Below are 22,636 nucleotides of genomic sequence, written 5' to 3' on the forward strand. Positions count from 1 at the left end.
CTGCAGAGGCAGAGCTCCCGACTCTCCAGCTGCTGTCACCTTGCTGTCACCTGGGCAGAAAGCTTGACGAATCACCTCTCTGCCCCCTGGTTAGTTCAGGCAGTGAGGGCAGCGGGGAACTCAGGAGACAGCAGGCCTGTGGGTACTGGCACCACCACGCCGCACGTTCCAGAGGCGGCCGGGCCTCTTGGATGCAACACCGGCCTGGGGGACACTCTCTCTGTGGCCTTTCCAGCACAGACTCCTCTACCAGCCCTCAGCGATTCCCCGTTTCCATGGGGCAAGGGCTTAGTGGCCTAGACTCGGCTTCTAGGATCTTCACGCCAGGGCCTCCTCCAGCCTCCTCACTCCCGACGCGACCCGGCTTTCTGTCCAGGAAAGCGCTGTGAACAAAGCGCGCTGCTGTCTGCGCTTAGTTGTTGGCCGGTGCATCACCTCCTCCATGGCGCCTTCTAGGATCGTCCCCAGGAGTCTGAAGGAGGAGGGGAAGTGAGTCTTCCCGGGCTGCAGGCCAGTCCTCCCGCGCGGCCCCTCGGGGAATCGAGCGTGCCTGCAGCCCAGGGATGCGTGCGGCGCCTGGCACTGCGCGCCCGGGCCCCTGCGTCCTGACTGCACTATCTGACACCCCGAAGCGTGTGCGCCCCAGCGGGAGGGTCGTGCGCCCCTTCCCCGGGGGCCAGGCTGCGGGCTGCGGCCGCGTCCACCCCGCGCTCCGGCAGCAGGGGCGGGGGCGGGGCCGCGGGGCGGAGCCTGTGGGCGTGGCCTCGACGCCCTATAAATACTGGAGCGGGGCGCGCGCCCGGCCTCAGAGGGAACGCGCAACGGCTGCGAGGACTTAGGCGCGTCCCGGCCAGGCCTCCCGCTCGCCTCGTCCGCGTCCCTCCGCGCCCCTCGTCCGCGCGTGTCCCGCGCCTCCCGTCTGCGCACCCCAGCCGCCCGCCAGGCCCCCAGCCGCTCTCCAGGCCCCCAGGCCCCACGCTCGACACCCAGGACAGGCACGCGCCCCGCAGGCCGCCCGCCGCCCGCGCCGCCATGGGGGTAGAGGGCTGCACCAAGTGCATCAAATACCTGCTCTTCGTCTTCAATTTCGTCTTCTGGGTGAGCCTGCGCCGGGGGTGGGAGGGCACTCCCCGAGCCCGGCGGGCCGCGCACTCCGCTAGGCCCCGTCAAGGGGGCGCAGCCCGGCCGCCAAGTTGCGGGGCCACCTGTGTGCGCCCAGCCCGGGTGGGTGGGAGGGCCTAGGCCGGCGAGTCGCGAAGCCGGGGGTCGTCCGGGGCCGCCGCGCCCCTCCACGGCGGGTCTGGGGGCTCTAGGACGGGTTTCGGGCCTCTGCGCGTCGGGACCCAGAGCCCCACGGCCGGGCCCTTCGGGGATCTGGGGTCAGTTCCCGGCTGGTGACGGTGGTGGTGCGGTGGGTGCGTGTTCCGGACCCAGCGCCCGGCTACTGCTTAGTTGTCCAGACCGCTGGTTCTGGGACCACCCTGCTTCTTGGGGAAAGACGGGCTGGAGGGCGGGGCTTGAGACGCCCCGCCCCCATGAGCTCATCAGGGCCACCGCCCCTAGATGGGCGGCCCGGCCCGGTGCAGTGGCTGGCTGGCTGGCGGGCCGGCTGGCGGGGGGAGGTGGGGTGGCGCGCTACAGTTTGCCTTCGTCTTGGGGACGGTCCACCCTACTCTGGGCCCAGCTCAGTTCATCCTCCTGTTTGCTGTCGCCACCCTGGGGGTCAGTTTGGGGGTCCGCGCCCGGGCAAAGCGCAGACAAGAAGCGCCCTGGGCCCGGGTGGCGTGCCTGCATAGTGGTGCCCCCAGTTTGTGGGGCCAAGTCTCCTCACCCAGAGGTAGATTCCAGCCCCTCCTCGCCCTGTGGCGCCGCAGAGGCTGTGAGGGGCGAGGGGCTGAGCGGTGCTCCGAGCTGGCACAGGCAGGGGGGCCGGGAGAGCTGGGCGACTCTGAGCCTGTGGTGCTGGGGCGGGGTGGATGCCCAGCTCAGGACTTGGAAAGAGGAGCCCATAAGTGAGACGTCTGAGGGGTGCTGGAGGGTCTCCTGGGGCCTCTGGGCGGCAGGCCTGACTTGTGTTTCCTGATCAGCCCTAACTGCTGGCTGCTGCCGGGTGAAGCTTTGGCTTTTGTTTCCATTTCCTGTTGGTGCTGGAATTAGGGGCGCGGAGATCTCTTGCTGTCCCGGGGGCCCCAGGCGTGGGCGTCGGGAGCCCCTCTGGCAGCTGTGCACTGCCACCCCTTGGGGGTACCCGCGCAGGGACCTGGGCCACCTCCTGGTCCCTCATTGCTTCTCCACCACCCCAGGCTGCTCAGCCCTTGGCCCAGAGGACGAGGACTGTCTGCTGGATCTCAAGTCGACATGGGGAGGCTAAAGTTTTAAAATGGCTCCTGGAGAACTGTGCGGGCCTGGGCACCTCTGTTTGCCCTCCGGACGGCCCAGGGTCAGGTCCTGTGACACTGAGGTGGGGAGGCCGGAGCCTGGACTTGGAGTGGAGGTGTCACATCCTGCCTTCAGAGGCACCCGTGGCGGCCCGTGGCCATCAGCCTCTGCCCTGGGGATGGGAGCAGGGAGGATGGCAGGATGGGCCAGGGGCCTTAGCAACCTTTGCTGAGGGGCTGGCCTTGGTGTTGATTTAGCAATCGCCTACTTTGGCCTTGCCAAGGGGTGTCAACCAGACCCCCTCTGCTGGCGGCCTTCGAGCTTTTCCCTTGAGAGCAGAGCCTGGGAGGGCCCTGGTCGGAGGTGGGGGGCAAGGAAGGAGACCGAGCTTCCCGGAGAAGCCCCTCCCACCGCGCAGCCTGGGAGGTCTCCCGCAGACTCCCAGCTCCTCCCAGCTGCCCCTGGTAATTTCCCAGGTTTCCCAGGCAGCGGGGGCGGAGGCCTGACACATCCCCCAGGGCCACTCTATTGAGGCCCGAGGAATTGTTTCCCCTCCCCTCCCCGGGCGTGCCCTTCAGAGCTCTGAGAAGTTGGCTTCCAGGGCACGGAGGCCCCCCCCACCCGTGGTGGTAGCGGGGAGATCCTCTCTGCACCCCCACCCCCAGCCGAGAGTGTGGGGCTGGGGCTTGGCCCCGGTGGAGCCCCCAGCCCGCTGCCCTGATCCTGGCTCCCCCCCTTCTGAACTGGGGGTCCTGTTAGTTTAGGAGCTGGGTGCACGGTGGCTGCAGGGAAGGCCACTCTCCTTGGCAGGTGTAGGCTGTGATGTGGGGAGGGGGCTTCTGGCACTTGGGTGCCAGAAGGACCCCACAGGGCCAGCCTCACCCGTGCACCCCAGCCTCAGTGGCTCAGCGGGTGCTGAGGGTGCAAGCCAGGCCGGGAGGTGGAGGCTGCGTGTCTGGATCCGGGTCCGGGCACTTTCGCAAGTTTCGTTTCAGAGAGTAAAACCATCCCCGTGGGAGGTGGCGGCACAGGCCTGCTGGCTTGGGTCCTGGAAGGAGCCCGTCCCCATGCCCGCCCCCACATATCAGGGCGCACGCACGCGCACACACACACAGACACACACACACACGGGCTCTCACACACACACACACACACACACGGGCTCTCACACACACACACACGGCTCTCACACACACACGGGCTCTCACACACACACACGGCTCTCACACACACACGGGCTCTCACACACACACACACGGGCTCTCACACACACACACGGCTCTCACACACACACACACACACACACGGGCTCTCACACACACACACACACACACACGGGCTCTCACACACACACACACACACACACACGGCTCTCACACACACACGGCTCTCACACACACAGGGGCTCTCACACACACACACACACGGGCTCTCACACACACACACACACACACGGCTCTCACACACACAGGGGCTCTCACACACACACACACACGGCTCTCACACACACACGACTCTCACACACACAGGGGCTCTCACACACACACACACACGGGCTCTCACACACACACACACACGGGCTCTCACACACACACACACACACACGGGCTCTCACACACACACACACGGGCTCTCACACACACACACACGGGCTCTCACACACACACACACGGCTCTCACACACACAGGGGCTGTCACACACACACACACACACACGGGCTCTCACACACACACACGGCTCTCACACACACAGGGGCTCTCACACACACACACACACGGGCTCTCACACACACACGGCTCTCACACACACAGGGGCTCTCACACACACACACACACGGGCTCTCACACACACACGGGCTCTCACACACACACACGGCTCTCACACACACACGGCTCTCACACACACAGGGGCTCTCACACACACACACACACGGCTCTCACACACACACACACACACGGGCTCTCACACACACACACGGCTCTCACACACACAGGGGCTCTCACACACACACACACACGGGCTCTCACACACACACGGCTCTCACACACACAGGGGCTCTCACACACACACACACACGGCTCTCACACACACACACACACGGGCTCTCACACACACACACACGGCTCTCACACACACACGGGCTCTCACACACACACACACACACGGGCTCTCACACACACACACGGCTCTCACACACACAGGGGCTCTCACACACACACACACACGGGCTCTCACACACACACACACACACACACGGGCTCTCACACACACACACGGCTCTCACACACACACGGCTCTCACACACACAGGGGCTCTCACACACACACACACACGGGCTCTCACACACACACACGGCTCTCACACACACAGGGGCTCTCACACACACACACACACGGGCTCTCACACACACACACACACACACACACGGGCTCTCACACACACACACGGCTCTCACACACACACACACACGGGCTCTCACACACACACACGGCTCTCACACACACAGGGGCTCTCACACACACACACACACGGGCTCTCACACACACACACGGCTCTCACACACACAGGGGCTCTCACACACACACACACACGGGCTCTCACACACACACACGGCTCTCACACACACACGGGCTCTCACACACACACACGGCTCTCACACACACAGGGGCTCTCACACACACACACACACGGGCTCTCACACACACACACACACACACACGGGCTCTCACACACACACACGGCTCTCACACACACAGGGGCTCTCACACAGACACACACACGGGCTCTCACACACACACACACAGGGGCTCTCACACACACACACACACACACACGGGCTCTCACACACACACACACACACACACACGGCTCTCACACACACACACACACACACACACACGGGCTCTCACACACACACACACGGCTCTCACACACACACGGGCTCTCACACACACACGGCTCTCACACACACACGGCTCTCACACACACAGGGGCTCTCACACACACACACACACGGGCTCTCACACACACACACACACACACGGGCTCTCACACACACACACACGGCTCTCACACACACACGGGCTCTCACACACACACGGCTCTCACACACACACGGGCTCTCACACACACACACGGGCTCTCACACACACACGGGCTCTCACACACACACACACACACGGGCTCTCACACACACACACACGGGCTCTTACACACACACAGACACACACACACACGGGCTCTCACACACACACACACACACACACGGGCTCTCACACACACAGACACGGGCTCTCACACACACACAGACACACACACACACGGGCTCTCACACACACACACACACACACACACGGGCTCTCACACACACACACACACACACGGGCTCTCACACACACAGGGGCTCTCACACACACACACACACGGGCTCTCACACACACACACGGCTCTCACACACACACACACACACACACGGGCTCTCACACACACACACACGGGCTCTCACACACACACAGACACACACACACACGGGCTCTCACACACACACACACACACACACACGGGCTCTCACACACACACACACACACACGGGCTCTCACACACACAGGGGCTCTCACACACACACACACACGGGCTCTCACACACACAGGGGCTCTCACACACACACACACACGGGCTCTCACACACACAGGGGCTCTCACACACACACACACACGGGCTCTCACACACACACACACGGCTCTCACACACACACGGGCTCTCACACACATACACACGGGCTCATACACACACACGGCTCTCACACACACACACACACACGGCTCTCACACACACACGAGCTCTCACACACACATACACACATGGCTGTCACACACACGGGCTCTTACACATACACAGACACAGCATGGGCTCTGACACACACACGAGCTCTCACACACACACGAGCTCTCACACACACACGGGCTCTCACACACACGGGCTCTTATACATACACACACACACGGGCTCTCTCACACACACACACGCACTCCCACGTCTCCACACCAGACCCCGAGCCCCTGTGGAGGTGGCTGAGGGCTGTGAGGTGGCTGGGCTGGGGGAGGAGCGGCCCTGCCCAAGCTGGGGAGCCGGGGCCTGGAGCTCCTGCCCACTGGGGCGTGTGGGGGGACTGGGAGTTGCCTGGTGGGGCAGCTGGGACTCGGGGTCCTGCTGCTGGGGCTGCTTGGGGCCTGCGCAGGCTCCTGCCCAGCCCAGAATGGGTGAGCCATGGTAGCTCGCTGGCCGCATCTGTGAAATGGGTGTGATCACGGCCTGCCCTCTGCGACAGCGGCAGCCTCACCCTGGCACACCTCCCCCCGGCCCCTATGCAGTCAGGCCTCCTACCAGAGGAGGCAGCCGGGGCAGGCGGGGGCCCTGCTCACTGGCCTTTGCGCTATCCCTTCCAGACGGCACATGACTGTCTGTCACTTAGCGATTCTGTCGCCTTCCTTCCCGGGAGAGGGGCCAGACCAAGGCAGGCTCTGCTGGGGGGCAGGGACTTCCTGCACCCGGTTTCAAAGGGGCAGGTGGCCTCCCCTGGTGACCCTGGGTGTCTGGCTGCCGAACTTTGGGCCACGGCTGTTGATCTGGGCCAGGCCGGGGGGGAGGTGTGCCGGGGGTGGTCTGTGCCCGGGTCAGGCTTGCCCCAGGGAGAGTGTCTGGGCACCAGGGCTTACAGACGTGGGAGTCCGGGACCCGGCTGGCTCTGCTACAGTGCCCTCGTGTGTCCACCCCATGGGGTGCCACCTGCAGCCCCCAGCTCAGTCTCCCTCAGGAAATGGAGTTCACACTGATCCCTATCTCTTACTGCTTTGAAGGCCAGACAGAAATGAGCTCCCGCCAAACCACTGTCCTCCCTAATCTACCCACACACCTGCCCAGCGCCTGAGAGCCGTGACGGGGCGGTGGGGGGGAAACCTGGGCTGTGATCAATAAAGTTTAGAGTCCAGCGCCCGAGGGAGGGGCCGATGGCACGTTTGCACTGGTGCCGCGTTTTGGAGAGGGCCCAGGGTAGGGGTGGGGTGGGGGTGCGGGAGCCCCTGACCGCCCCCCGGGACCTGGGCCAGGCTGTGGCCAGGCCTGGGTATTTTCCACCTTGGAGGCGGCACCGGCCAGTGGCCAAGACCGCCCACCCTGCGGGAGCAGATTCACTATGATGGGTGAGCAGAGTCCCTCCTGGGCCGTTGGCACCTGTTTGCCAGATGTGGTTTGACCCCGCAGGCCTCCGCCCAGAGCCTCTGGACTTCGGTGCCACCTCCCGCCCCCGCTCCCCTGCACACACTTTGTTCTGTGTGGCCTGGGTCCCTCCTCCCTACAGCAAAGCCGGCGCCAATTTGCACAAGGCCACCTGGGGCCTCCAGGTGGGCGCCCAGATGCTGGGGGAGGCCCTGCAGGTGGTGGTCGATCAGTTGGGGGTAGCCACCCTCCCTGGGCTTGAGGACTGAAGGGCTCTGTGGACAGGGAGGCACCTTAGAGCCGGGGCTGGGGTGGCGGCGGGCTCCTTAAGTGCCTGGTTGGTGGTGAGGGTTGCTGCAGGCAGGGGCTCCAGAGCCTGGGTGTGGGTCGGGTCACCACAGAGGCCTGGGGAGCGGGCCCCCTTCCCCTCTCCATTGAAGCTGTAGCCCTTATTCCTTCAGAAGGTTGCTGATCCCTGCACCCCAACTGCCAGGAAGATGTGATGATTGTGGGGAAGGTGACGGACAGGAGGCCAGGCCCATGCGGGGTGGGTGGGGCAGGTGGGCGGTCCCCCCACCCCCGGCATCCCTCGCCCTCACAGCGAATCTTCTGTTGCCACCCCCACGCCCAGGTCGGCCTGGGTCATAACTCTCCCTCGGGGAACGTCTAAGAGCGCCCTGGAAACCTGCCTCACCTGTGGGTGGCTGTTGAGTTTGGTTCAGTGCTGCAGCCAGTAGCCGGCTAAGGCTCAGGCTGTGACGCTGGGGCTACTGGGTGCCCAGGGCACCGTGGTGCGGGAGCATGAGTAAGGACCGCGGGCTGCCTGCCTCCCCGGTCTCCAGTCCCAGGTGGTGGGAGACCCGAGCCCCAGAATGCGATAGTACGGGTGTTGGGGGCATGGGGGCTACCAAGGGGCGGTGGACCTGGGAACCGCCCTCCTCAGTCCTGCTTGCTCAGGGCTCACGAGGGTGTCTCCCTCACACACGGCTGAGGTCCTCTCTGCTCCCCACCCCAGGGGCTCAGCCGCCTGCCCTCTGGATGGACGGTTTTCCCCTCTGTCCCCTAGGTAACAGCTCTAGCCCATGTGAAGCTCCCCTGCGCCTTCCCCTTGCCTGCACCTGTGGCCCACTGGGGCGGTAAGGAGCCTGAGGTTCCGAGTGGCCCACATGAGGAAGTGGTAGAAACAGTCTGGAAACCAGGGCCCTTCCTTCAACCGCTGTGGCTCAGGGCCGGCGTGGCTCCAAGCAGCGGCAGGGCGGTGTGGCATGGCGTGGCATTCCCCCAGGGCTTGTGGCAAGCGGGTGCCGGCCGGACACCCTGAGCTGCCCCAGGGCCCCTCTGCTCGCCTCTGCCCCCTGCCCGGGCCCACTCACCTGCCCTCTCCCTCTGCAGTGGTGCCCAGCCCACCCAGACCCTCCTGGTCTGCTGTGCGTGTGGCGCCTGCAGCCCAGCCTTGGGACGTCAGTGTCCACATGCCCCACCCCCACATAGGAGAGGGGCTCTTTCAGCCGGTGGGGTGGGTTTGGGGTGGAGGGGCAGGCCACTTCCTGGGCTCCTTGCCCACAGTGGTTGGTAGGCTCGAGAACTGGCCCAGAAAGTGACCAGGCCTGCTTAGCTGGGCCCCGGGAGGCAGTGGGGGCCTGTGTTCACCTCCCAGCAGGAGGGAGCTCTGGGATCCCCCCGCTGGCAGGGCCCTGGGGGCCCCACCCCGACACCTATTTTTAGAGGCTGAGCCAGGCGGTTTCCTGAGGTCAAGGGGGCTGGAGAGGGGTTTCCGCTTCCCGGCTGAGCCGAGGGTCCTGCTCCTCTGTCCTTCCTTCCTTCCTGCCTTGAGCTGGGCGGCCCTGTTCCCAGAGGGCACGACAGGACTTCGGGAGAGCAGAGTCAGGCCCTGTGTCACCGTGTCTGTCCTCATGGTGGGTGGAGGTGGAGGGTCAGCCTGCGGGACCAGGTCCCGGCCCCGCCTGAGCAGGGTGCCCTCTGACCCTGCTGACCCTCCACGCCGGTTAGCAGGTCTGGACTGTGCCTCTGCCCTCTGACTTGTCCCAGGGTCTACAGGGGCACTTCCTGCCTTGCTCCCTTCCTGTGGCCTTCACTGTCCTCCTGGGCGGGTCTCCAGGCCCCAGGACCTCTCGGGTGCCGAGCTGCCTGGGCGCTTGCTGGCACGTCTCCCCAGCCAGAGGGCGCACCCCTCAGGGTGGCGCAGAGCCAGAGCCCTTCCTGGGTCAGACAGCCGTCCGGGGGGCTGCTGGGGCCCAGCCGCCGATTGAGGGGGTGCGGGGTGCATGAGTGTCCTGTCACCCCTGGAACATGCGGGCAGCACTTGGGGCAACCACGCAGCCGGCGCCTGGGGGTGGGGAGGTGCCCGAGGCCTGGCAGGGGTGGCCGAGAGGGGAAGCGGGGAGACACCCTCTCCTCCGTTTCAGCTGCTTCTTGGAAATGCAGGCTGGCTGGGCGGGAACCCAGTGTACTTGGCAGCTCCCCCACCCCCTTCCTAGCTGAAGCTATTATTTATTCATTCTGGGAAAGGAGAGAAGAAGAGAGAAACAGAAAGTGAGCCTTCAAAGCAAACAGCCAGTGCCGTCCCCCGGTGCTGAGCCCTCCAGTCATCCCAGCAGCGGGTCAGTCAGCCCCTTCCTGAACTGCTGCCCAGCCTCGCCCCCAGCAGGAGCATCTCGGGGTCCGGGGGCAGCTCAAGTGCAAGAGCAGGTGGCGGCAGCCCTTCTGACAGGCTGGCCGGCGGGAGAGGGGAGAGGAAGCCGTGCAGACCCCACCAGGGACCGGCCTGCCTGACACTCCTGACGGCCGTCCCAGCAGTCGCCGGCGCTGTCGGGCGTGCTCCGTACACAGCGGCGTCATCCGCGCGCTCTGCCTGTGTCCGCGTGTGCACGCGAGGACACTGGGGGCAGGACGACGCCCGCAGGTCCGAGGTGACCGGCAGCCGGAGGCTCGGGTTCCCACGCAATGCCAGGACGGCGTGCTTTCCATTAACACCGGACTTTGTTTTGTAGCGGGCATATCCTTAGTTATCCAGACCCTTGTTTGACGTTAAACTTCAAGTCTATGGACAAGATTTCAACATTTCCAGATGTTTCCTGCTGGCCGCTGGAAGCCTGGGGTCCTGACCTCAGTGAAGAAGGCAGCTGGGATCCTTCGGGACTTGCTGCTTAGAAGTCCAGTAGACAGGGATCTGGGTGTGGGGGCTTTTAAACAGCTTGTGTGACATAGCATCAACCGCACGCTTGAGATGTACAATCGGGGGGCTGCCCTGGTGGCTCCGTGGTGAAGAATCCGCCCACCAGTGCAGGAGGCACGCGGGTTTGATCCCTGATCCGGGAAGACCCCCCACGCTGCGGAATCAAGAAGCCTGTGGACCGCGGCAGGTGAGCCTGTGCCCTAGAGTCGGTGCCACGGCGATGAGAAGCCCCCACCGCAACCAGAGAAAGCCCTGCAGCAGTGAAGACCCAGCGTGGCTGCAAACAGAATGTCTTCAAAAGTAAAGGCTTCCCTGGCGGCTCGGACGGTTCAGTCCCTGGATTGGGAAGATCCCCTGGAGAAGAGAATCACTTACCCACTCCAGTCTTCTGGCCTGGAGAATCCCACGGGCAGAGGAGCCTGGTGGGCTACTCTGTGGGGTCACAAAGAGTCGGAGATGACTTAGTGACAAACTTTTGCTTTCTCTTTTACCCAGCCCCCCAGGAAGGCCGAGCTAAACTGGCACCCAGAGTACATGTGTCCTCCGTCCCAGCAGCCCTGGGTTTTGATGACCTTCTCAGGGTCTTCTTGCGCCTGGCTCCCGAACGATTTTCTCTTTGGCAGCTGTAGGGCTTCCCCCTTTCCATGCTGTTCATGGGGCTCTCACGGCAAGATACTGACGTGGTTGCCACTCCCTTTTCCAGGGACCACGTTTTGTCAGAGCTCTCCACCATGACCCGTCCGTCTTGGGGGGGCCCTGCCCGGCGTGGCTCACAGTTTCACTGAGTCAGACGAGGCTGTGGTCCTTGAGATCAGACTGGTTAGTTTCTGTGACTCTGGTTTTCAGTCCGCCCTCTGATGGAGAAGGATAAGAGGCTTACGGAAGCTTCCTGATGGGAGAGACTGACTGAGGGGGACCCTGGGTCTTTAACTTATATGCAGAGGAAGCACAAGCTGGAATCAAGACTGCCGGGAGAAATATCAGTAATCTCAGATATGCAGATGACACCACCCTTATGGCAGAAAGTGAAGAAGAACTAAAGAGCCTCTTGATGAAAGTGAAAGAGGAGAGTGAAAAGGTTGGCTTGAAGCTCAACATTCAGAAAACAAAGATCATGGCATCTGGTCCCATCACTTCATGGCAAATAGATGGGGAATCAGTGGAAACAGTGTCAGACTTTATTTTTTTGGGCTCCAAAATCACTGCAGATGCTGATTGCAGCCATGAGATTAAAAGACGCTTACTCCTTGGAAGAAAAGGTATGACCAACCTAGATAGTATATTAAAAAGCAGAGACATTACTTTGCCAACAAAGGTCCGTCTAGTCAAAGCTATGGTTTCTCCAGTAGTCATGTATGGATGTGAGAGTTGGACTGTGAAGAAAGCTGATCGCCGAAGAATTGATGCTTTTGAACTGTGGTGCTGGAGAAGACTCTTCAGAGTGCCTTGGACAGCAAGGAGATCCAACCAGTCCATCCTAAAGGAGATCAATCCTGAATATTCATTGGAAGGACTGATGCTGAAGCTGAAACTCCCAATACTTTGGCCACCTGATGTGAAGAGCTGACTCTTTGGAAAAGACCCTGATGCTGGGAGGGATTGAAGGCAGGAAGGGAAGGGGACGACAGAGGATGAGAGGGTTCAATGGCATCACTGACTCAATGGACATGAGTTTGAGTGAACTGCGGGAGTTGGTGATGGACAGGGAGGCCTGGTGTATTGCAGTCCATGGGGTTGCAGAGTCGGACATGACTGAGTGACTGAACTGAACTGATGGGGCTTCCTAGATGGCGCTAGTGGTAAAGAACCCACCTGCCAATGCAGGAGATATTGGTTTGATCCTTGGGACAGGAAGATCCCCTGTAGGAGGGCATTGCAACCCACTCCAGTGTTGTTGCCTGGAGAATCCCATGGACAGAGGAGCCTGGAGAGCTACAGTCCTTGGGGTCGCAAAAGAATCGGACACGACTGAGCAGCTGACACTTTGTTTCACACGACCTGATAGGTTTTGAGGTAGGAGGCACCTGTGGACATCGTGCCTGCCACCAGGAAAGCGGACACAGCCCTCACCCCAGCAGAGCCCCCGGAGCCTGGGGAAACCACCTCCCTGCTCACTAGCCTATCACTAGTGTCCGTGTCTGCTTGTCTTAAGTTTGTAAAGAGTTTCTGGATCCTTAGTTCCCTGACCAGGGATCGAACCTGTGTCCTCTGCATTGCAAGCGTGAGTCCTAACCCCTGGACCGCCAGGGAAGTCCCTCTTGTACTTTTCACATGAAGGGAATCAGAAGGTGGGTTCCCCCGGTCTGGGGGCTTACCGGGAAAGCACGTGTGTGGGCGTGAATGTGCGCCCACCCCCACTTAGCGCAGTCCCGGGGGGTGCAGGGGCTGGGCCCAGGCCTGCGGGGGGAGCGTCCCGTGGGCCCCGCCCCTGCCGGCACCTGGCCTGTTCTCACTGTGGTTTCATTTGCATCTCCCCTGGGCTGGTGATGTTGGGCACCTTTCCGTGTGTTTATTTGCTCCGCGCGTTTCTTCTCTGGTGAAGTTCCCCTATTCAGGGTTTTCAGGAGGTTTCTCGGCCTTTTTTGTAAAAATTGGGCTGTTTGCTCGCTGATTTTTGGAAGTCCGTAATACCTTTTGGATCCGGGTGCTTGTTAGCCATTTGCCAGCACCAGTCCATGCTAGTCTTTGAAGAGCAGGCTTCTTTCAGACTGGGGGTTTTCTGGGACCCCGGCCCTCCTGGGGTGGGGTTGGGGGGTCACACTGCTGCTTTGCCCGTCCTCTATAGGTGACCGTAGGTGAGTGCTCACCGCCTCCTGGACTGGGCTGGTCACTGCCCACCATTGTCTTCCCCAGGCCTGCCCCAGTGGGCATGTGTGGGGCCTGGAATGACCGAGGAGGGGATACTCTAACACCAGGCTCCCGCCTGCCCTGTAGGCAGGATGGGCTTCCCTGTCCGCCCCTCTGGAGGGTGGGGGGGCACAGGGAAGTCTGGAGACCACAGCCCCCCTGCATATCCTGGGGTCTGTGCTGGGAAGCCCTTCCCGAGGCAGGAGAGGTGGGGCCTCTGCCTGCCCCCCAGAACCCCTGCCTCAGCCTCTGGGGGTGGGGCAGGCGTGACCCTCACTGCTTCCGTTAGGACCAGGCGCCCCACATGGGCCTGTGCCCTGGCTCCTGGGGTGAAGGGCTGCAAGGGAAGATGGGTGGTCCCAGCGCAGCCAGGGGCGGGAGGGGCCCTTCCACACTCGGCGCCCCTTGCCATGGGATCGCTGAGGCCAAGTCTGGTTTTGGGGCCCGGCCTCTGGGGCCACAAAGGGAGGCCTGGATGAGGCTCCCCACCCTGCCCGCTCGTCCCGGACTCTCACAAAGCACTCTCTGGACCACAGTTTCCAAACAGATTAAGTGGCGGTTTCCAGCCAGAGTTACCACGGCAACCCTCGGCCTCACCACTGCCTCCCCTGGAGGCGCAGATGGCAGCTGGCTGAGCCAGGAGCCAGGACTCCCTCCGGAGCCGCCCGCCTCACCCACACCCCCACCTTCCCTGCTCCCGTCCCCTGGGCCCTCCTGCCCTCTCACGGGTGTGACGGGCACCAGGGGCAGCCATAGGATGCCTGCGGCCTGGGCACTGCCCTTCGCGGGGTGCACAGGGCCCGGACACCTTGGGAAGGACCCTGCTGGTCCTGCGTGCTGCCCTCGGTTGGGAAGTGGTGGGGGGCGGGGAGTGCCTCCATCCTGGGGTGAAGGTTTGGAGGATGCCGCCCACTACAGGGAGGGGGTGTCAGCAGCATCCCCTGGCAGGGGCAGCCCGGCTGCTGCCAGGCGCCAATGGTCCCCAGTGGTCCCCGCCTTATTGTGTGCGGAGCCAGCCCAGTGTGGGAGGGCCTGGGTGGGGCTGTGAGCCTCCTGCCCCAGCAGTGTCCCATGTCCCCTGCCTGGAGATCCCTGGGGGTGCTTGGGGCTTTCCTGGGGGCAGCCCGTGGGGCGGGGCCTTGAGTTTCTCTCGCTCCGCTGAGCATGGCCCCTGCCGGTGACTTCAGACCCCGCGCGGGGGCCAGCACTGGGCTGACCAGGTGGTTTTCTTGGGGCCCGGGTTTTGGTTTCTCTTCCTCTTTGGACACAGAGCCAACGGTCTGTGTAGGAGCTGATGCTTGAAGCTCCGAAGACAGTCACTGCCTGGCTGGTGGGGGAGCCCTTGGGTGCTTCCCTGTGCATGTTCAGACGTGAGCCTGGCCTGGACGCACCCTCAAGGGCAGACCCCGCCCACCCCTGAGCCACTGGCCTCTGGGGGTGAGTCAGCCGGAAGCCCCCACCCCCATGCCATGCTCTGCGCAGAGCCCCGTTTCCTGCCCGCTCTCAGGGCGGTCCCACCCCTGGCTGTCTGGGGAGCTTAGCGAGCTTCTTCCTTTCCTCCCCCAGCAGTCTCCCTCTCTCAGACAGCGACCAGCAGCCCTGCCAGCCCCGCCAGGGCCCGGTGGCATCAGATTGCCACCCCTCACCGTGTCCTGGCAGCAGAGACTTGGCGTCCACTCCTTGGAGTTCCCGGACAAGCTAGTCAGGGCAGTGCCACCCCCTTGGAGGAGGGCTCGGCCTTCCCCAGGCTCCGGTGTGGCCTCTGGCCAGATTTAGCAAGTAAAATACAGGGCACCAGTTACACTTCCGCTCCAGGTGAACAGTGAGTGCTTTTTTGGCATGAGCATGTTCCGGGCAGTGTTAGAAGAGTTTGTGAATAACCAGGTGTCTGAGTCTCATCTGACAACCTGTCCCGCGGTCTCCCATGGTGCTTGGTGGGAAGGTCTGGACGAGCCCCCAGTCCCCTGTACCGAAGCCCACCTGGGACGTCTGGAAAACCAAAGGGGCAAAGCAGACACGAGGCAGTGGGCAGCCCAGACCCCAGGGCTTGTGAGCCCAGAGTCTATGACCCCAGGGCCCTGTGAGCCCTGCGCTTGGTGCTGACCCAGCAGAGGGAGGGCCTGGGACCCGCCTCTCTCTGCATGTCCATGTGGGGGATTCACACGCACCACAGCCAGTCTCTGAGTCATGTGTGACCAGTGCCCTGTTCTCTCCCCAGCTGGCCGGAGGTGTAATACTGGGCGTGGCCCTGTGGCTTCGCCATGACCCGCAGACCACCAACCTCCTGTATCTGGAGCTCGGAGACCGGCCCGCCCCCAACACCTTCTATGTGGGTAAGTGACAGGATGGGCTGCGGACCCTGGGCAGCTCTTGGCTGGGAGGCGGCAAGAACGGGCCACGGGGGGGTGTGATTGTAAGCTCAGTGAGGCTGCAGACAGGCAGTCAGGGAGAGCCCTCCCTGACACACAGGAGGAGGCGACTGAGTGGGGCTGCTTCTCCCTGGGGCAGGAGGAGCTCTCCCAGGAGTAGCTCGGGGGTGGAGTAGGGGGTTGCGTCAGCCTGGAGACCCTGAGGGGCCTGGGTGCCCTCTGCAGTTGTTCCAGGGCCTGCCTGGGCCGGGGTCCCAGGGAAAGCTGGATGGTGGGGTGTGGGGCCTGTGGGGACGCCACCAGATTGCCCTAGGCGGGGGGTGGGGTGGGAGCCAGGGCGGGAGAGCAGCAGCTGGGTGGGGGCTGGGGCACTGTGTCAGGTGGTGGGCCTTTCAGGGGGGCTCCTGGGCGGGGTGGGGCTGGAGGCCTGGGCTGCCTGGGGCCCCTCAGCCACACTGGCTGCCTTATTAGGCTGCAGCCCTTCAGGATGTCTGTCAGGCTGGGTGTGGGGTGGGGGATGCGGGGTTCTGGAGGGGCAGGGGTTCTGGAGGATGCGGAGCGGTGCCTCCCGCCGGGCGCAACAGTGCCCCTCCTTCTGGTCCCGCCTCCCTCCCCCCAAGATGGGCCTGGCCCCCAGGGAGCTCAGGGAGGGTGTGCAGAGTAGCTTCTGTCCTTTAAAGGACTGGCCCCTGGGCAGGCCCCTCTCGCCCCCACAGGCAGAGCAGCAGGCCGGAAGCCTTGCAGGGCTCACGTGGGGCGCTCGACCACCCGCCGTCCTGCGTGGACCTTGCAAGGGGTCCCAGTCCTTCCCAGGTGCTGCTCGGGGGCCCCCCACTTGAGATGTATGCTTGGCTGCTGGGCTGGGGGTGGCCCACACTCACCATCCCACTCGGGCGCCCCGGGGTCGTGGGGGTCCTCTTTGGGCCGGGCCCCGGGAGGGCTGGAGCCTGTGGTCTTGGGGGGGTTTCTGGGGCCAGCCCTCCAGGGAGGGTCCCCAACCCTTGTCCACAGGGTCCTAGGCTCCCCACCCCCCAGGCTGCGGGGCCTCCTCAGGTCTGAGTCTCAGGTGGAGAGCATGGGTGTGTGCACCCCGAGAGTGCACAGGGGGACCGTGACCTGGCCCCCGCGGTCCCCACGCCAGGCACCCTCAGAGCAAAGCGGCCAGCCTTGCCCACACGTCTGAGGACACAAGAGTGTCCTCTGGACGCTCGAGGGGAGTTTCTCCCGGGGCTCCTGCCAGGCTTCTCCTCCCCCTCCCCAGGGCCTGTCCCCGTGTGGTCCGGGTCTTCTGTCCGCGCCCCCCTCTCCGAACCTTCGGTGCAGGGGGTGTGGGCTCCCCGGGGCGCACCGTTTGTGAAGGGGGTCCCTCTCCTCGTGGTGTGGCTGGCTCCTGCTGTCAGCCCAGCGTGTGGCCTGGCAGCCGGGAGAGGAGCTGAAGGCCGCCTGCCTCAGCCTGAACGGGGCAAGGGTGGCAGCAGGCTACAGACCTGGGTGGCCCCGCGCGGCCCCCTGGAGATACAGTCCAGGGCAGACGCGCAGGGGTCTGGGGAGACCTTGGTAGAAGACTGGAGGCCGGACCCAGGCCGCGGTGGGAAGGGTCCCACAGGGAGGCTTGTGGGGGCATGGCTGGCATTGCGGATGCCCCTCCAGCCCGTGCCACAGCATGCCATCGCTGGGCCTGAGGGACCCCCTCAGGGAAGGAGTGAAGGAGGGCTGGACCACCTGGCAGGTCGGGTACCAGCCCCTGGACTCAGGCTTCTGCTGTGCCACCATGCCACCAGAGCTGGGGGCCTCTCAGAGCCCCTCTGGCCGCGCGTCCCTGCCCACCTGGGGCCAGCCTTCCGAAATCCCCTGGCTGGCAGAAGGATGCAGACATCCAGTGCAGACGGGGCTTGCCAGGAAGGTGGGGCAGACGTGGGCCCTGACATGGGCTCTGTGTCCACTGCCGGGAAGTGGGGGGTGGTTAGTGGGACTCAAGCAGCAGCCGGGCCGTAATGCAGGACCTGGGAGGGTCCCCAGTCTCGCTGGTCAGAGCCAGAGCCCACTGCAGTGGAAAGGCCGGCCCCGTGGGGAGGACTGGCACCCTGTGCCATCCCACTGAACCTCAGGGAGGGACGTGGTGGGGATGGGAGTCTCGGAACCTGGCCGTGTCCATGTGAGGAGCCCCCAGGCCTTCCCCTCAGCCAGGCCCACTCGGGGCCGCCCAGAGGCTCTGTCTGGCCCAGAGGGGGCCCCAGAGCCCTGGGACCTGGCGTCCAGCTCTGTCCCAGCTTCGCCTGCTGCGTAACCATGGCAACTAGGGGGGTGGGCCCAGGTCTGCTGGAAGCACTAGGGTTGTGGGAAGTCCTTGGAGAGACGTGGTCAGCGTTTCAAGGGCCGAGGGCCGCCTCTGGGTGGGCTGCAGACTCAGGGAGGTGCTGCGTGGCCAGCAGTGAGTGCTGGGCCGGCCAGGAGGACAGACTGACCCTGTGTGTTGCCCTCAAGTGAGCCGGGACAGACCCCAGGGCTCCGCTCCGCCCCCTAGGCCAGCAGCTGGGCCCTTGGCACCAACATGCGGGTGGCTCTCCAAGCCCACCAAACCCTGGAGGCTCTCAGGGACCAGTGCGCACAGGTGGTGGGGTCAGGCGGAGGCCCCTGAACACTCACCACTGGCCATTCGGTCCTGGCCCCGCCTGCCTCCCTCCACCTCACAGAGGAGGAAACCGAGGCCCACAGAGGTGCCCACACGGCCCTGCCAGGCCGCTTCCCCCTCGAGACTCCTCTCCAAGCCACTGGGCATCTGACCTCCTCCCAGCAGGGTGGGCGCCAGCGCCTGGTGGGCCCTCTGGAGCCCCGGGCAGTGGTGTGTGTGCCCAGCGCAGGGAGGAGGGCTCCCAGGGAGCTGGGGGCTCCGGGATGTCGGGCCGCTGAGGGTGTGGCCTCTCTCTCCGCTGCAGGCATCTACATCCTTATTGCCGTGGGTGCTGTGATGATGTTCGTTGGGTTCCTGGGCTGCTATGGGGCCATCCAGGAGTCCCAGTGCCTGCTGGGCACGGTAAGGTCCTGGGCTAGGTATGGGGTGGGGTGGGGGGCTTCAGGGCAGGGTGGGGGGCTTCAGGGCAGGCCAGGGGGCAGAAGCAGGAGCTCGGTGCCAGCCTGGCCCTGCGAACCTTCCGCGAGCTCCAGCTCTCTGGCTGCCCCCGTCTGTTCTCGGACCCGCCACGGCAGCTGCCACAGTATCGAGTGTTTTGTCTCGTTCCTGGTTGTAAGTCCCAGAGTCGCTTCTCTCTCCTTTCTTAAAACGAGCCACAGACACAGTAAAGGGTGCGGCCCCGCCGCAGGGCCGGCCTTGGGCATCCCTGGGAAGTCACCCACCCAGGAAGCAGAGGCCTGGCCGTGCTGCTCAGGGCCTGGTGTCTGGGCGGCGTGGGCTGGGGAGTCCGCGCCTGTGTCTCCGTGGGGGGTCCTGGGCGCACCACAGTGACCCCCCTTCCCACAGGCTTTGTTTCCTGTCCCCTCCCACCCGCCCCGAGCCAGCCTTGCCCTCCCCGCACCCAGCCGCCCGGTCCTCTGGAGCCCAGCCCCTCGGGGCTGATGAGCAGGGGGCAGGTGCCCACCGGCCTGAGTCCCAGCCACCGCTTCACACAGAGCATCCCTGTCGGGGCCAGGCGGGTGGACAACGCCAAGCGCCCCACATGCGCCCGTGGGCCCCTGGGGGGCTCGTCGTCTGGCAGGCAAGCCCCCGCCGGCCTCAGGGAGCCCCGGGCCCCCTCTGGTCTGCTCTGACCTCCTCTCTGCCAACTCCGCCCCTCCCCAGTTCTTCACCTGCCTGGTGATCCTCTTTGCCTGTGAGGTGGCCGCCGGCATCTGGGGTTTTGTCAACAAGGACCAGGTAAGCCATGTCCAGGTGGAGGGCAGGGGTGCCGGTGGGGAGGGCAGGGGCTCAGGCTGTGGGGAAGGCTTGCCCTGCGGGCGCTTCTCTGGGTGGGCTCTTCAGGTAGGAGGCCACAGAGGGCTTCCTGGAGGAGGGGGCGTGGTGGCCGAGTGGAAGGCAGAGCCCCCTCCCAGCTCCGGGCGGGCGGGTCCGTCCTGACCTTCCAAGCGAGCCAGCTGAAGGCACATCTGGGGGGTGCAGTCCCCCTGCGCTGTGAGCACCTCCTTCCGCAGATCGCCAAGGATGTGAAGCAGTTCTATGACCAGGCCTTGCAGCAGGCCATAGTGGACGATGACGCCAACAACGCCAAGGCCGTGGTGAAGACCTTCCATGAGACGGTGCGGCGGGGCCGGGGGCTGGGGCACCAGGGGAGCGGCCCGGGCCGGACGTTTTGTCCTCTCGGTGCGACCTCAGCCAGGAGCGGGAGGGGCACCGGGGCCGGGCAGCCCCCCTCTCAGGGACCTGGGCTCTTCGGGGGTTCCCCGGCGGGAACTAGGTGGGCCAGCGCAGCTGAGTGGAAGGGTGGGGAGGAATGGGCCCCTCGGCGTGGTTCTGCCCCGGGAGGGGACTGCCCCAAGCCCCCAGCTCCCGGGCCAGGGTGGCTCCCGGGGCCTCTGCAGCCTGCGGGACACGTGCCCAGGGCTGACGGCGGGCGCTGTCCATCCCTGCAGCTTAACTGCTGTGGTTCCAACACGCTGATCACACTGACCACCTCTGTGCTCAAGAACAGCCTGTGTCCCTCCGGCGGCAACGTCATCACTAACTTGTTCAAGGTGTGTGGTGATTCCCGTTTGGCTGCCGCCCCTTGGTGGGTCCTGGGTGGTGGCCGGGGCTCCCTCAGGCCACGGTCGTGCCGGGCTGTGTGGTGGCTGGAGTCGGGGCTGCGGGCCAGCCCTGGTCTCTAAGCATGGGAGGGTGCCCTTGGCATGCTCGCCGTTCACACCTCTTGGGGGGCCCTGGGGGCAGGGCTGTGTCCCTCTATGGGGCCCTGGGCTGCTGCCTTGTGGGGTCGGAGGACGGGCGCCTCTGACTGCCCTCTGGCCGCCCCTGCAGGAGGACTGCCATGGGAAGATTGACGAGCTCTTCTCGGGGAAGCTGTACCTCATCGGCATTGCAGCCATTGTGGTCGCTGTGATCATGGTGAGTGGGACAGACTGGCTCTGCTTGGGGACCCCCCACCCAACACTGGGGTCTCCAAGAGCTGACTGACCTGCCCCTGACCCCCCGGGGGTCTTCACCCCCTCCCACGGTCTCCGGGAGCTGACCGCCCGCCCACCCGCTCCCCGCAGATCTTCGAGATGATCCTGAGCATGGTGCTCTGCTGTGGCATTCGGAACAGCTCGGTGTACTGAGCCTGTGGCCGCTGAGGCCTCGGGGAGGGCCTTGGGGACCCCGGCAGCGCCCCCGGAGTGACCCAGGCACTTATGAGAAGCGGCCATCGCCTCCCGTGTATATAACCTCCTGGCGTCACTGCTACACTTATCAGCTTTTTCACTTTTGAGGTTTTTTGTTCTTGTCCTGAAGCTCCCTGTTAATTGTCCTTTGGGGGCTGACGTCACCTGTAGGGGGCGTGTGAGTGGGCCGTGGGGACTGCAGGGCAGGGGCCCCCTCTGCTGCCTGGGGGCTCTGCTTGCTCAGCCAGGGCTCTCCTGGGGGCCACCAAGGGCCATCTGGCCGAGCTGCAGCACGCACCCGTCCCCAGGGGCGGCACACACGCTCAGCCTTTTTTTAATCCTTGTTCCTTTCCGGCCGCCTGTCTCTAGAGCCGGGTCTGCGAGCAGCCTTATGCCTTCCACGTGCACCTCTCCTTTCTAACGCGCCACCTTCAATTGTAATTACATCTTGAAAAGTCATTCAATAAAGAAGGAAAAACCAGGCATGCTAACACAGTCTGGCCCCTCCATGTGCCCATGGCCTCTGAGACCCTTGGGACAGCCTGAGGGGCCGAGGAGCCCAGCGTGGGAGGTGCTCAGCTCTCTGGACCTTGCTGGTCCCAGGGTGTGCCACCGACCCTGTTGGTGGGTGCCAGTGGGGCCCCTTTCTCGGGCCTTGTGTCGCCAGCAGCAGCCTTCACCTGGCTTTCACTCCCTTCCCCGTTCCTTGGCGCTACTACTGCCTGGGGAGGCCTACAAGGGGTGGGCAGGACGACCCAAAAAACGAGGTACAGGATGCGAAGGCCCTGCAAGACTCCCCTTCCTCCTGAAGGTCAGCTCCGTAGAAGATGGACACACCGCTCCCTCCCAAGGGTCTCTTCTCTTCCTGTCTAGCTGGTTGTAATCTGTCAAGGGGCTGGGTGGCCCCATCTTCCAGGGGCTGGAGGTGAAGCCCTCAGCCACTCCCTGGGGGAGCCCACCTGACCCAGCACCCGGGACTGAGGCCCAGCCAGAGGCTGCTGCCGCCCCCCCCGCCCCGGGAATGCTGGGTAATGTCACCATGAGCTGCAGGCATGACTTGTACCATGTCCTGTACTAGCTGACCCGTCTGTACACTAAATTGATCTCCTGAGGCTCCAAGTCCCTGGCTGGGATCCATATGTCAAGGGTTCCCAGTGGCCTTCTTGGGGGCTGACATTGGAAACTAGGTCCCAGCCCTGCATTGGGGGTCACAGGGCTTCTGTTGGCCTGCTCCTCCAAAGTTCAAGTGGGGGCTGGTGGGTTGGGAGACGGATGGCCTAAGGAACCTGCTCCGTTTTACTTCTCCCTGTGCCGTGAGATCTT

The 22,636-nt window shown here is 64.0% G+C and overlaps 1 protein-coding gene across 1 annotated transcript; it reads left to right on the forward strand.

The window, feature by feature from the left end:
• Positions 1–814: 814 nt before the first annotated feature.
• On the forward strand, positions 815–21,804 carry CD81 (CD81 molecule). Its single transcript, XM_055415249.2, has 8 exons — positions 815–1,098; positions 15,856–15,970; positions 18,943–19,040; positions 19,803–19,877; positions 20,153–20,257; positions 20,591–20,692; positions 20,973–21,059; positions 21,209–21,804. Exons 1-8 carry the CDS (start codon positions 1,033–1,035, stop codon positions 21,269–21,271), a joined length of 711 nt encoding a protein of 236 aa, XP_055271224.1. The 5' UTR covers positions 815–1,032; the 3' UTR covers positions 21,272–21,804.
• The last annotated feature ends 832 nt before the right edge of the window (positions 21,805–22,636 follow it).

The sequence above is a fragment of the Moschus berezovskii genome, chromosome 25 (genome assembly GCF_049115385.1).
Source record: "Moschus berezovskii isolate FMDL1 chromosome 25, NW_MosBer_1.0, whole genome shotgun sequence".
NCBI classification, from domain to species: Eukaryota; Metazoa; Chordata; class Mammalia; order Artiodactyla; family Moschidae; genus Moschus; species Moschus berezovskii.

Bases quoted from the DNA above. Each gene is read 5' to 3' on its own strand.
- CD81 (XM_055415249.2), top strand. From the start codon at position 1,033: ATGGGGGTAGAGGGCTGCACCAAGTGCATCAAATACCTGCTCTTCGTC. The intron at 1,099-15,855 runs GTGAGCCTGCGC...TTCTCTCCCCAG, and splicing joins TCTTCAATTTCGTCTTCTGG to CTGGCCGGAGGTGTAATACT. The intron at 19,041-19,802 runs GTAAGGTCCTGG...GCCCCTCCCCAG, and splicing joins CCCAGTGCCTGCTGGGCACG to TTCTTCACCTGCCTGGTGAT.